Source organism: Sylvia atricapilla, chromosome 1 (genome assembly GCF_009819655.1).
Source record: "Sylvia atricapilla isolate bSylAtr1 chromosome 1, bSylAtr1.pri, whole genome shotgun sequence".
NCBI classification, from domain to species: Eukaryota; Metazoa; Chordata; class Aves; order Passeriformes; family Sylviidae; genus Sylvia; species Sylvia atricapilla.
In genome coordinates, this window is record NC_089140.1 from 59,965,520 (window position 1) to 59,979,852 (window position 14,333).

Here is a 14,333-nt window from a genome sequence, read left to right on the forward strand (position 1 = left end):
AACAAAAACCTTGAGAACCCTGTGACCATTCTGTGGTACCTTGATAAATGATTGCCATTCCTTCAAAGAAAGAATGATGCCTTTTCTTTCTCTCTCTCTCTCTTTTTTTTTTTTTTTTTTTTTTTTTTTTTTTTTCCCCCTCTTTGATGCTTTTGCACCTTCGTTCAAGTCCCTTGAATTCTTTGGCCAAGTAGGAAAGTTTCTTCTGGCAGATGAATCTGATCCCAGTTATTCCCAGTTATTAACTACAGACTGTGACTTTACTGAAGAGCTGCAGGTGTGTTGCAAGAACTGAGGTTTTTCGGTGAGCCTGATACTTGGCTTTAGGTATACCTGGTTTCTCAAATAAGGTCTTCTGGTCTGAAATGCCTGGTAAAGCACCTTTCCACTAGAAGCGAGATTGGGGAGCTTTACAAGGATAACATAATATTGTCCAAATAGATGTATTTTGTTTGCTTCTCCAGTTGAGGCTTGCATTTTATCCTTAAAATAATTATGAAGCTCCTATTGGTTCATCCAGCCACAAGAAAGGAGTGTTCAGATGTGTCCTCATTCTATTGAAACCCAAGTGGTATAGATCCTTTTAAGCTTTATCTGATGCCCTGAGTTAAACTCAGGTGTGCAGGAAAGCTTTAAATCTATCAGAGACTTACTGTCTCTGAGAAACTCAGAGGCAAGATGATGACTTTGAAAACTCTGATAAGGTGATACTGTGCTGAGAGTTATTGATCCACCTCACAGCTGTATATGAGCTTCATTCTGACAAGGGGATTATTGATGGTCTGTTCTAATCACCAGTGATTTGAAGGTAGATGGTTGCCTCTCCCTTGTCTTTTATTTTACCCCAGAGGGCTAGCCTGAAGATTTATATTAAGAGTTAATTAATAATTACTTACTTTTTCTGTTATTTTGAAGCATAACATGTTTTAAAACCTTAATGTATAAAAAAAAGTAGAATAATTTTACTGTGTAAGTTAGATGCTCCTGTAAATAATCAAACTTGTTTTCTTTCCACAGCTATTTGGACATTGGAGAAACAAAGAAAAAACCTGCTGAAGTCAATAACGAGGTAGGATGGCTGAAATATTGAAGAAGTAAGCTTGCAGTTTAAGTTAGTGACATGCCTGCATTTATGCCTGATTTTTTTAATATGCATTTACTTTGTTTAATTTTATAATAATACAGTTTGATGCTATTCTGCACATATTTCTTCAGTGACTATTACTCTGGTTGCTCTGAGCATGATATGTTGACTTTCTTCTGCTCAGCTTTCTAAATTGCCACATCCAGTTAAAAACTCAGTAAGAAAAATGGTCTCCTGTTGTCTTCACTGAATCTGGTCATAAACCTAAGGGAGATTTGTACCTGCAGAAAAAAATGTTAGGAATGAGAATTTTGGGAGTTTTGGACCAGCAAATTTTCTTCAAAACTTGGTATTTCCTCAGAAGAAGGGACATTTTCATTTAATAAATGCCAGTGTAAACTTCTAAGTATTTCTAGTCCATAATTTGCCAAGCTCAGCTGTTTCTCTTCAACAGCACTTATGCTGTAGTCAGAGGAGATAACTGCAAGCTTCAAAAAGTGTCATATGTGGATCTGTGAGGTGTGTGACTCTGCATTTTTTTACTGTTTTGTCGTGTATGGAGGTAGCGGTGACTCCCAACAAACATTGGAATGGCAGCTTCTGCCTCACAAGAAGAATCAGCTCACTTGTTTTTCAATTTCTTTTACCACATTTCAGCAATTCAATGGTTTGTATAGCAGGTGTCTTCAGACAGTAGGACACCTTGTATTAGAAGATCCTCAAAATTGCCCTAATGACCTTTACTGTGATACTCAGATACTTTTTATTCAGAGGCTATGAAATACAACAATTTTATAACTGAGCATAACTTGTCACTTGCATTTTTTGAATGGGCTCACTGAACAGGAAATCAAATTTGGATTGAAGATTAGATGTGCTGCTACAATTACCCTATAAATTTGTTCTTAGCTGGATAGTTATCAGTACAATTACAGTCTTGCTTTTTAAAGGCTGATTTTAAGACTGATTATTTTGCTGCAAATCCTTAGAAGATTTTTGATATAATAGAAAGTCTGTGCAGTTGGATAAATAGTTGTAGAAGTTGAGGGTTTTTTTTTACTTCCAGTTGCACATTTGATATGAGGCCTCATTATTTTGTCTAGAATAATAATGTATATTATCTTAACACTTTCAGCTATGTCTCAGGGCTTTGAAGTAACCCAGTATAAGCCCTCCATTATCTCAGCTTTTTTCTTCATATTTGACTTATGTTTGCAATCTCCATTGTCTCCCTGTGGAGAGCTTAAATCCCTGTGCTGATTTAACTTTAACATGATTGATTTATTTGCAGAGAGGAGTCATAAAAATGAGATGAAACATATTGATGGTCTACAGATTTTTTTATCTGGGCTTATGAATAACAGAATTGTCTTCACGCCCTAATAATTTAATCCTGGGAATGAACTTTCAGGGGACTAGTAACAGAAGTTTTAATGCCTAAATTAGTTTTTGTTAAAATGATACGAGGCAGCAAGTCCTGGTTTACTTTTTTTTACTTTTTTTTCAGATGTTCACTTAGAAATCAAAACCCTAGATTTGTTTGTTGTAGGACCAAGGGAGGCAGCAATATTCCTGTTGTGCTTAAGTACAAGGGTATCAATTCTGATTGTTATCAGGCATGTATAATTTGGCATTTTTTACATTAAAACAATTACAAATACCTGCTTCTGATTCTGGTTAGTGTTCAGGGAGTCAAAACGAAGAAAACTTTATGCAGCAGCTGTACACTGTGTATTTGTATGCAGCTGTATGTTTTCTTTTGTGTTAGTTAAACTGCTAAATGCCTGACATCTGCTTTTGGGAGCACTTTAATGTTGTTCTTCCAAGGCAGCATCTCAATTACTTTGAATTTGCAAATAACTAGAAAATGTGTGTCAAACTAGAATTAAGCAAGACAAAATTGATGTTCAAGATACAGTTTAAATCCTCTGGCAGAGCCATCATGCTGTAATAGTACCTCTCAAAATTTTAACAGTTGTGTTACTGGTAGGCAAAATAGTAGAAAGATTTCATCCTGACCCAAGCTAAAGCTTTGTTACAAATTCTTTCTTAGTTATGTTTCCATGCATCACTTCTTTTGGCAACTGAACTTATTGTTTTGCAAGAGAGATCCCTTTTGTACCAAAGCTGATGTGCAAGTCCAAATACACATTAAATGATGTGCTTGAGGAATCTAACAATTAATCTCTTGAGAAAACACGGACCAACAGAGTAACTAGTTGTTTATTATAAGCTTATTTGTTTTTAAAAGGCACTGAATGTTATTTTCCAATTAAAATGTGGAAAGTGTGGACATTTATATTTCTCTAAACACTGTCTGATCTAGATGGTCTCTCCCTCTGCACTCAAAAAGATGAATTTTACTTACCATTGGGGCTGGGCAAGCTGAAGAAGAATCAACTGAGCTTTTGTATTCACAAACCTCATCAGCAGCTATTTATTTAAACTCTCTTTGCTTCCTAAAAATATGTTCAGCTGAAATCTCCTTTCTTCTTTGGCTTCTTATGACCAACTACTCTTTGAACACACCGTAGTAAATGAACTTCGCTGTGTGATCTTGTAACAGCAAAGAATTACAGGTACCCCAGAAAAGCGGGAGTATTTTGATATTGAAGAATCAGTCTGAAAGAAAACTGAAAGAGAAAAGGAAGGTTATACTGTCTGTGTGGAACAGCATCTGTTATCAGAAGGCCATAGTAGACCTGCAGTAAGCTACTCTACTGTTGATACATTACCCTTGGTTGATCTTTTTAGGTCAGTAAGACCACTGATTTTTTTTTTTTTTTGTCTGCACTTCACTTTTTCTCCTCAACTTCTAGGGCAAGGTGATTCTGTGGGCAGCTCTGACACAACTGTGTCACATTTTCCCAGTGATAAATCACTTTTTCACTGTTTTACATAAACTTTTTTTTTATTGTTCCATAACTCCTTTTCGATTGCAACTTCTTGTTTTATCCTTTGCTTTAGGTGTGCTCATATTTGTAGGAGTATTTGTTGAATGGAATAATCAATATTTTTACAAATGATTCTTCAGAGGATTAGTAAAGATTCCTCAAAGCTTTCCTGCATGTATGCTCTGCATATTTGTATCTGCATACACCCCAGAACATCTCTCCCTAGTGAAAACTCTTACTGATCACAAGGATTTGAGTGAATGTCTGAACACTTCTAAAATTTAAAACTTCTCCTTCTGACCCAGTGCTATCAGTTCTCACATTAGTCACGTTCTGGGTGACACAGACGTGGGCTAGGACATGGAGTAAAGTGCTTTTGCTTGCTAAGGAGCTTCACAGAACGTGTTTGTGCCTGTGGTGAAGTGGGACTGCAGAGTGAAAATGTGACTGGCAGAATGTCTTCTACCAGTGGTCTCCAGGTACAGGCCATCACTTAGCAGCTGCTGGGGACCAGACATAGTTGATTGGCAAATCTCAGTGTAGGTCGGTTGACCACTGTGTCCTTGGTGAGGTCCTGGGACAGGAAAGGTTCCCTGTTGTCCAGTGCTGACAGTAGAGATGACCACCATGACAGGAGAGTGTGAAAATACGTTTGAGACTTGGTAGATATGAATTTAGCACTAAAATTTTCCCCAAAAGCATCTAAGATGATAGTATAAAAGTATTTTTAAGACTTGTGAATTCTGTATTTCCCTCTGTTTCTCCATATTTCAGAATTAAATTATTCTAGTATCATTCATGGCAATTGTTCTTCTTCGTCCTTTGTTGCTTGACAAAGTCACCACTCATCTCTCAGCAATAGTATGATTGGACTTTTCTGTAAAAATTACATTTTTGAAGTTTATATTGTCTTGGTTTCACAAATTATTTTTGTATATTCATGCTGGATATACCTCATTTCTAACTTAACATGAGTAATTCTTTTTCAAGTACCTTCTCATCAAAAGTCACAGTAGTTATAATTATTTTTTATTTCAAAACTACTGTTTGTCACATTTGACAACATGCATGTTTAATGATAAGAAAAATCTTGTCATTTTTCAATTATTGGGCTCTTGATCCACTTCAACATCTAACTGTCAGTTAGAAATGGTTCATGAATATTGTCTCTGTACAGAAGATAGTTTTGTAAAAGGAGCTGAATAGATGCTAGAAATGATCCCAGGCTGTGCAAATTACAGCATTTTGATATCAAAACAATGTAACTACATAAGATACGCTTTCCAGCTTCTTTCCTAAGGATTAAAAAACCTCAAACATTATTTTTGCTACCCAAAATTGCTAAATACAAAGTACAGTATGGCTGGTAACAAGTTGTATGTAAAGGTCCACTTCATATTCCTTTGCCAGAATGTAAAACTAAACCCTTTTGCTACTCCATTTCTGACCTGTTTGATTTCTTCTGCTGCTGGGGTCACAGACTGGGAAAGAATTTTCTCATTTTCTTATGCTGAATTAATTAGTAATTCTGCTGTAAGTGTATTTTAAGGAATAAGACTGTTAAAATGCGAACTGTAAGAAAAAAGTGATATATGTCTTTAATCTCCTGAGCAATATCTTTAATAGTTAAATGTGATATGTCATTGTTTGGTATTTAGTATCCTGGTAACATAATTAGCACAACAAGACATACAAAACAAATATTCTTCCTGAGTGTTCACAGCCTAATACCAGGAGGAATCAAAGAACTGCCCAGACATCAGTTAGAAGATAAACTGTGCCCTGTTTTCCCTTGTTCAAACTGTGGATGCATAAAATTTCTCTTTGTATACTTCTATATTACCTGAACTGTGCAGTTTCAAGTATTTTGATCAGCAGGTTGCTTACAAATGGATTTAGTGAATTTTTGAGCAGCAGAAAGACTTTGGTTCATGTTACTGGAGATTTCCATGGTCTTTATTGAGTTTGATGTTAAACTTGAAAGTTGTTCTCTTCCTTGATGAACACCTCTCTTGTTCAGTAGGGTAGGGTAACTGGTCTTCCTGGCCTGTGAGGAGGCTGGGAGCAAGTGAAGAGCTGCCAGTACTGAAGCTTTTAATGGGGCATGTGTTAGTCTCATTAGTAATTTGTTGCTGTATAATAAATTGACTGACTTGAAACATTAACAACTTTTGCCTTTGATTAAAAATGGTGAAGGAAAAAAAAAGATTTTTTAGGAGATTTGTTTTGTGTTCCTTATTTTTTTGACTGTTCCTACCCTCAGGTCTTTCTGATGAGCTGTGAAGGCCAGAGACTTCCTTTTGGTTTAATTATCTAAGGAATTTGAAGAAAATAAACAAAATGTGAAAGGCATGACCAGTCAGACTCAGAATTGTCACTGTCGGGAATTAATATCAGGATCTCTTTTCCTTGAATAAAACTCCATGGTATTGATGCCATTGTGTGTGTTGTAAGTAGTGTGGATACAGCATCATGCAACTCAGAGAAGGAATGGGATCTCTTCTTGGGATCCAGAGGGAACACAGATGTGATCTATTTTGGAGCATTGCACCGGCTAAGTTTCTGGGCAGGTAATGCCGTGCCATTGTCTGGCTTAGCCCAGCTGAAGATTCGGCCACAAGTCCAATGTCCTAAAATTGTGGCAGATCTAGACTGAAAAATTTTTCTTTCCAGGGTGTAATTAGCTAAAGTGAGATTTACTCACAAATGTACCCTTTTACTTACCATGGCTGAAAAGAAGGATGATTTACCTTGCAAGTGAACACGTTTGCTTTAAACTCCCTGGGAATTTTGTTGGAGCTTTGCAGTCTAGAGGTCTCCCTTAGTCACTACACAACTGTCTGCTGTGGAATACCTCATTTCCAGCTCATCCATGTTTAATGTGAGCTGAGAAGTTTGTCTGCAGCTATGGTTTTGTAGCCTATTGCTCAGTAAATAGCAGTTTGTGAGTTGCTTTGTATCCACAGCAGTAGACAAGCTCATAGTCTCTGGCTCAAGACTGTTTTGTACTATTCAGAGAACCATCTAGCAGTGCAAAGTAGCCAGGGAAATGTGGATTATCCAGGTTACTTACTGCATAGGATAAATGAAATGGTTTTGTACTAGACAAATGCCTCAGTGAGTTTGACTCTGCAACTTTAGTCAATGTGTAAAAAATGTCCATTAAAAAAAAAAAAAAGGTCATGTTTCTATGAAATAGATAACATTTCCTGTGCTGTAATAGCTTTAGAAAACTTATTGTTCTAGTTTGGCTTTGATCACTGAACCTTGAACATTCCTTTCTTTTACATCACAGGGTGGTGATGGTATGTATCAATGGGGTTTTGGTTCTTTTGACCCCAGTTCTACCCTAGGGAAATGTAAATATTTGTTCTCAATTTTCCTGGGCACATTGATTAACAAACCATTACAGGCCATTGTAACAAACTGGCAAAGGCCATGGCTCATTGCATGAACTGATAAATTTGGAATGTGACATTGTGTTGAAATATTTAAAGCTTCAAAATGTTAGTTATAAAGTGACGTGAGTAATGAGTGAGATGCTTGTAGCACCCAGGACTACATTGGTAGCAACAAGAAAGTCCAGCTCTTAAATCCTTACAGATAAAAGCAGCACTGAGCATCTGGTTCAGACACATTACATTTTTTGACTCTTGCTTTGTTGCTGTCCAGTGTGGCTTTGTAAATATATGTTACCCTGTAAATCATGCAGCCCCTTTGATAGGAGGACACTTCTGGTAAGGAAAGGAAATAAGTTAGTGATACCATTTCTTAGCTGTGGGGAACTGGTACATGTATTCATGGCAGCACTGTGAAAGTGCTGTCAGACCTCTGTATTTAGCATACATCTAATTACTTAATGATCACTGAAAGGAAAAGAAAATCTAAGAATGGCATATTTCTATGTGAACCTATTCTCATGGGGAACTACCATTCCCATGGTGTATTTCCAACTGTGTGTGGCTCTTGTTGCCATGCAAATTCTCATTGAACTGATTGCTTCCAGCTTACAGACTGTTTTCTCTGAGTTTCTCCTTCCTCCTCTGAACACTTTATGTTGCTGCTATGTGTTGTCATATAGTACCTCAGATAAATATCTCATCACAAATTATTAATTGTTGGTAATGTTTGTCAGTAGAAAATGGAAGCTGCCCAAATGGGTCTTTTCAAACAAACTGAAAATGTACAAAATTTAAAGATAAAATCATAATGGAGTCAGACCACTGATTATTGTAAATGTGCTTGCAGTTGCTGACGTAAATGGGAAAATGCTGATTTACATCATCAGAGAATGTGGCTGGTGAAATGAAAAGAAAATAAAGGGGTTAGGGGGCTAGGGATGCTGGTTTTTTAATGTAAGCACAAACTTTCACCCAAGACCACTTTGTTGTTAATATGTAACTCTGCAATGCCAGAGGGGTCAGACTATTCCAGACACTGCAGCACTGTGGTGCCTCCTACAAACAAAACAGGAGCAGAACTATGTATTCTTTAATTAAACCCTGGACCAGGTCTTCCACTGGGATGGTTTAGTGGAACTCCATATCCTTCAACGGAACTAAACTGATTTATTGTGGCTGACCGCTTGATCTTTTATTTGTGTATACTTCTGTATTTTGAAGTTAGGTACCTTGCTTTTCATGAGCACAAATAGCTTAACATTGATCAGACAGAAGTTATTCTAAACTCTATGAACAAAACAGTCAGATTACTGAGAAAAAGGACATATAATATAGAAAGGGTGGGTGGTTTTTTTTGTTTTTTTTTTTTTTTTTTTTCCCTTTTTAATCACAGTGTAGTTTGATCTTTAGAAAATATAATTTCAGACCATGCTTCCTTGCACTGATTTTTGTATTCACTTTATCAAATGTATTTTTGCACTAACATATTCTCTTCCATTTTTTTATACAGTAAGCACATATATTTAAATAGGCTTAGATAAACAAGGCAAGTTTATATTTTGTTCCAGTTTAGGCCATATTTAGATAGAACAAACAAATATTTAGTCTTGGCCCAAGATGGTAGTGTTATAATCCCCTGCAGTTTGCTTGTTTAATAACAAGCCTAAACTTGTAAGGCTGCAGGAGGCTTCCAGAAATTCTAATGATCCTGAGAGAGCAATCCAAAAGACAAATTTTGAAGTTGATGCCTCAGTATCTATTACTGGGAGAAATACAATCCTTCAAATAATAAATAAGCTTCTAACATCTGTCAGGTTATTGTTTGCGCCAGGATCTTGTGACTGAGTTATATGCAAACACTTGATGGCCATCTGAGGCGCCTACACCAAAATTAATGGTTTTATCAGCCTGCAGGAACAACTATGTAATAGTAACAGTAATAAATAACCTAGTACTGTGCCTAAGGGCTCCTTTATACTTAGTGAATACTTTCTAGCTGCTCCAGTAAGGTGTAGAGTGCTGGAATCTGAGTGTTGCAGGCTTCATCAGAGGACTTAGTTTGATGGACTCTTTGGAGAGACAGTGGGAGAACTTGAACAGCATAAGTGAGCATCAGGAATGGATGTGGAATCAACATTTTTACTCTTTATTTATTGGATATTTAATAGAGAGCTGTTCTGGCAACCCACCACCTGCAAAGAAAGCTGTAAGGGCATCCAAGGTTTAGTAACTCCTATTTTGTGTGCACCCTGAATGCTTAGGCTTCAAACAACAACAACCTGATGCTCTGGAAGCGAATCAGTATTGTCTTAGCTTCCAGTAGCATAACCCTTAGAAAGTTACTTTTTCCCCCTCCTGTATTCTGAAGCTCTTTATTAGAGTGCTTACACTGAGAAAATAACCCTTTAATGGCTGACAGAAGCAGTAGAAATGTTTTCAGATGTTGCAGTTTAAGGTGTATTTTCTTTCTTTTCCAGTAAATTTTCATTTCAAATTTTGATGACGTAAAACCAGTTATGCTCTGAAGAATATACTTCAAATGTTTCTGCAAGAATTGCTGGGGTCCTAAGTTATTTTGGCAGTTCTCAAAAAATGTCTTTGCCTCCCCTAATAAGTTGTATGATAAAAACCTCTTACTCTCTTTCCAAGCCACTAGTAGGACGTGTGAATCTTTCACCTGATTCAGATCACATTGGAATTAACAGCAAGACTGTGAACTGCAATTACGTTAAGCATTAGTGTATAGTTTATGTACAACATTTTTCTTTGTATGAGGTCAAAACGAGCATGCATCTACAAAATAGATCTTAAGAAATACACAGAAATGGCTTGTGAATTGCTTGTGTAAATGGAAGGTCTCCTGCCATGCCAGGAGTCTGCTTCCTAGTCTGGTCTGCAAGCAATGCTGGCACAATGCAGTAGTAACATCTTCCTTGCTGTCTTCCTCTTGTAGATATCTCTGGCCAAAATATCACTTTGCACTGAGCTTCAAATCACCATGCTCTTCTGGGGTTGATTGCTTCTGTTTAGTCTTTTTTGGTCTATGTGGCTGTGCAAAGGCTGATTCTGCCTTTCTCCATCCATGACCACTGTGGGCTTTTGTGTCCTCTGAGTCTCTCAAAAAACAGATGTTTGAGAGGTCTACACTGCTCACAAGGGCCTTTGAAAAATGCAGAAAGTTGAAGTGAGTTGAATTCAGAATAAATCTGCTTCTTTTTCAGCAGACATTGGAAACTGATTTTGTTCAACAGATTTACCTGTTGTTGAATTTAACTTGAAATGATTGTATGCTAAGGAGTGCCAGTATTGCTTTTGTTGGTTCCTTTCCTCTTAAGTTTGCTTTCTCACCTCCAGAATTTATGTGCTTTGTGCCGAATTTGCTGTGTGACATTCTGTGACTCATCTGGGAAATCAGATTTGATTATTTTAATAATAATTTTTAGCCTGTTTGGAGTATCTGCTAGGTTGAGCATCTTTCTTTTCAGTGTATGCAAGAGAAAGACCTGGAAAGCATTCCAGTCGCTACTAAATGAGTTTGTGTGAAAATCCAAGCAAAGACTAAAAGAACTGGAGTACAGCTCATTTCCCGCAAATTAAATGAGAAGTACTGGTTAAGTTAGTAAAGAGTGTGATAAAACTGCAACATATCATGTTGTTAGACTGCTTTACACAGTGACTGGAAAATTGCCAGTTTAAATAAAATTTGTACATCTATTTGAAAGCATGTTTCTCTGCCTGCTGGCTATTTAATCCTTTAAGCTTTTATGGTTTTTTTTTTAGAAATGTAGCCAACTTGTTAATGCATGTGCTATAAATTTGAAATGTTTGTTTGGGTTTAACACCTTATTTCTATGATTTGCTAATGATGAAGAATTAAAAAACAATCTTCCTAATGATTTTGGAGTTTGGGTTTATCCTTTCCCTTTTTTAATTTTCTGTTCAGAATAGGCAACATTAATGTTGATCTCAATGCAGTGTCTGTTCAAAGGCGTACAGGGAATAATGCTGGGAATTAAGTAGCCTATGTATTATTCTGAAGGCTAAAAATCTGCAGTTCACCTCACTTTTGAGTCAGTGCTCTAAAATGAGCAAAGTATTAAGGAACCTTTATAAATTACTGATGGATTTGGAGTAAAGGCCTGTAGAAGACCACAAGTAGTTATTAAAATAACTACTATAATAGCAGACAGATCTTGCAATGGCATTTATTGTTAAAAAAGAGAAGATATTTAAATTGCCTCCACCATGGTTATAAGTAATAAAGACTGAGACAGCAAGAACAGCATTTGGGAGTATTTCTTTGGGTCTGTAGGACAACCAAAGCTGTCCATACAATTCTTTCTTGTCAGTGCAGACCATGTATTGTGCCATGGTGCACTGTGGTATGCTGTGCCGTGGTTGTAATTCATCACACACATAAACCTGCAGCAGTAATTCTGTGTGCTGTATAGAAGGTAAAGCTGGAAGGGAATAAAATGCATGCTTTAAAGACATGCTGTCCTACTTGCTGATGGTGGTCAGAGTAAACTTTTTCTGACTGTGAAGACTGCACAATTTCTAATTGTTTTGTTCTTGCAGGTCAAGCCAGTTACTCACAGTAGGATCACTGTGTCAGCCCGGTTTCGAAAGTCTCTCCAGGAGCCCTACACTATTTTGTAAGTAGAATTTTCACTTAGTGGATTGCCATTTTGGGAGGGCTGGTGTGAGTGTGTGCAGTTCAGGTGAGCTTTGTTTAAAATGCTCCTCCAGGTTATTTTACTTTGCTTTATTTCAGCCTGATTGCTAATGGAGACCTTATTAGCCCTGCTGTGCGCCTCCTCATTCCCAGGAAAACACTGAATCACTGGGATCATATTCTTGAAATGGTTACAGGAAAAGTTACTCTCAGAAGTGGAGCTGTTCACAGGTACAAGGAAGATGAATATTTGCAAGATACATTTTATATGCCTAGATATGTTTCTAAAACTCCATAGGTAGATATATTGGATCATTCCTATTTTATGGGAAGTTTCAGTGTAAGAGAATTAAAATACATCAAAAAGTCACAAAGCAGAAGTACATTGACTCTAAGTCACCTTCAGGTTTGTTTTCAACAGGTATTTTAAAAAAGAATAACCACAATTTGCTTAAGCTGTTATTTTTTAATTAATATTAATTAATTAACTAACAGGCCTGTAATAGTACAATAATTATGCAATACACTTTGTACTAATAATCAAGTTACATGTCATAATAAAATAAATGAGCATGGTAAAGTTGGTGAAGATGTTTGGAATGTGAGATATGCGTGAAGTGTGCTACTTTTTAATTTTGATAGTTCTTTAAAGTCATTGGGGCAAGCAGTTTCAAGGAAAATATTATAGATTCTTTGGGGTTTGTATACCTGGGCCAAGACTAGGATATGCTTCAACCTCTTAATAAAAGCCAAGTCCAAAGTTGTAGTTGGGGTTTGTAAATTCCAGTATCTCAGCTGGTCTGAGTTTTTGAGGTATCTGAGGAATAGGAGTTGACCTCTTGGATAGGTAGGTTTCAGTCCCTTAAGGCTTTTACAACGTAAAATAAGTTACCTAAAATGGCATTTGGTAATTGTTTCAAGTTTTAGAGCAAAATGATCGATGTGAAGTCCGTGACAAACACTGCAGTGTGAGTGGGCTGTCAAGGTGTGCAAGCAAATTACCGACATTCCAGTGTTGCCCCATGCAGAGCACATTACAGAAATCTCTTCATCAGATGGGAAAGGACCTTTTGTGGAAAATCATTCTTCACAGCCTATGCAATGTCTGAGGCTAAGCTTGCAAAATCTTTCTCAAAACAGTGAAGATAAGGTAGTCTTTTAGTTCTTCTGCTTGTTTTCCTGTTTGATATGGGTGAGAGAAGATTAAGGTAATGCTGTTGAATATTAGCTTTCATCAAGTTTTTCCTCTCAGCTCTGCACTTCTTTGCTCTTATTAGCTGGCTACTTAGGACTTTCACTTGCAGTAAAGTAAACCTGTATATGTTGAAGCTTTCTGAATCTGTTTCTCAGCTAGTGTAATTCAGAAGTGAAAAAAGCGAGAAAAGACATTTACAACATACCAATTCTTTCTGCTCTCAGGTTGTTTACTGATTTAAAGATCTTACACATTTTATTCTCATTACTTGGTGTCACTCTGGTGAAACTGAATGTTGTACATGAAAGCATTCAATATATAACTAAGATGCTTTTTGAGATGTTCCCTTCATTGCTCATCTTTAATCCTTCAAAAATAAGATAATGTACATGACATTTTAAATTGTTTAATGTTTTCCCCTTGCTGGTTTTCTATTAACTCAGTTTTCAATTTCTTTTCCTCAAAATATTAGAAATCCATATTAAATCCATTAGTAAAGTGATTGTAGTTGTCTAATAAGTTACACATTACTTGCTGGGGTTTACTGAAACTGTATTAGCATTCAGGGATATCTGGTGAAACCACTGATGCTGGGAAGATATAATTTCTCATTAAAGAAGGATAAGTGGACTTACAAGAACCTGCATCACGTACATGGCGGCTGTTTCTTTTCCATGTTATTGAAAGACTTAAAAAGCTACTAAGTCATACAGTTTTACATGGAGCTTTTTTACAAAGAAATTATTGATCACCCTGATCAGAATACAGATGCAAGCAAGAATTATGAGAGAGGAGATGATGGGAAAGCGGCTTTTGTGCTCGCTAGATTGTTGATGTGGATGAGGTTGCAGCCACCTGATGGGCAGGGACTGGGTGCATCAGCAGCTGGCAATTTGGGGATATTGTCCCAGAAATTGTGTGTTTTCTGTCTCCCTTTATCAGCCTGTATGCTTGCTTTCTTTTGGCTGTCACTTTTTAGCTTGGATTCTGGAGGGAAAATGAAAGTCTGCTGACATCTCTCAAGATGAACCTAGGTCATCTTCAGAAGTAGTGACCACAGGGACATTTTTGTTATATAATAGAA

At 36.8% G+C, this 14,333-nt stretch overlaps 1 protein-coding gene across 2 annotated transcripts in view; it reads left to right on the top strand.

Annotated features, from left to right (window-relative positions):
• The window catches only part of DCDC2 (doublecortin domain containing 2), a 52,067-nt gene that overhangs the window by 2,546 nt on the left and 35,188 nt on the right, over positions 1-14,333 (top strand). For both annotated transcript variants that reach the window (XM_066323827.1, XM_066323818.1), the window contains exons 2-4: positions 1,018-1,069; positions 11,958-12,034; positions 12,154-12,285. In XM_066323827.1, the coding sequence (XP_066179924.1) occupies positions 1,018-1,069; positions 11,958-12,034; positions 12,154-12,285 (261 nt within the window). The remainder of the gene's footprint in view (positions 1-1,017; positions 1,070-11,957; positions 12,035-12,153; positions 12,286-14,333) is intronic.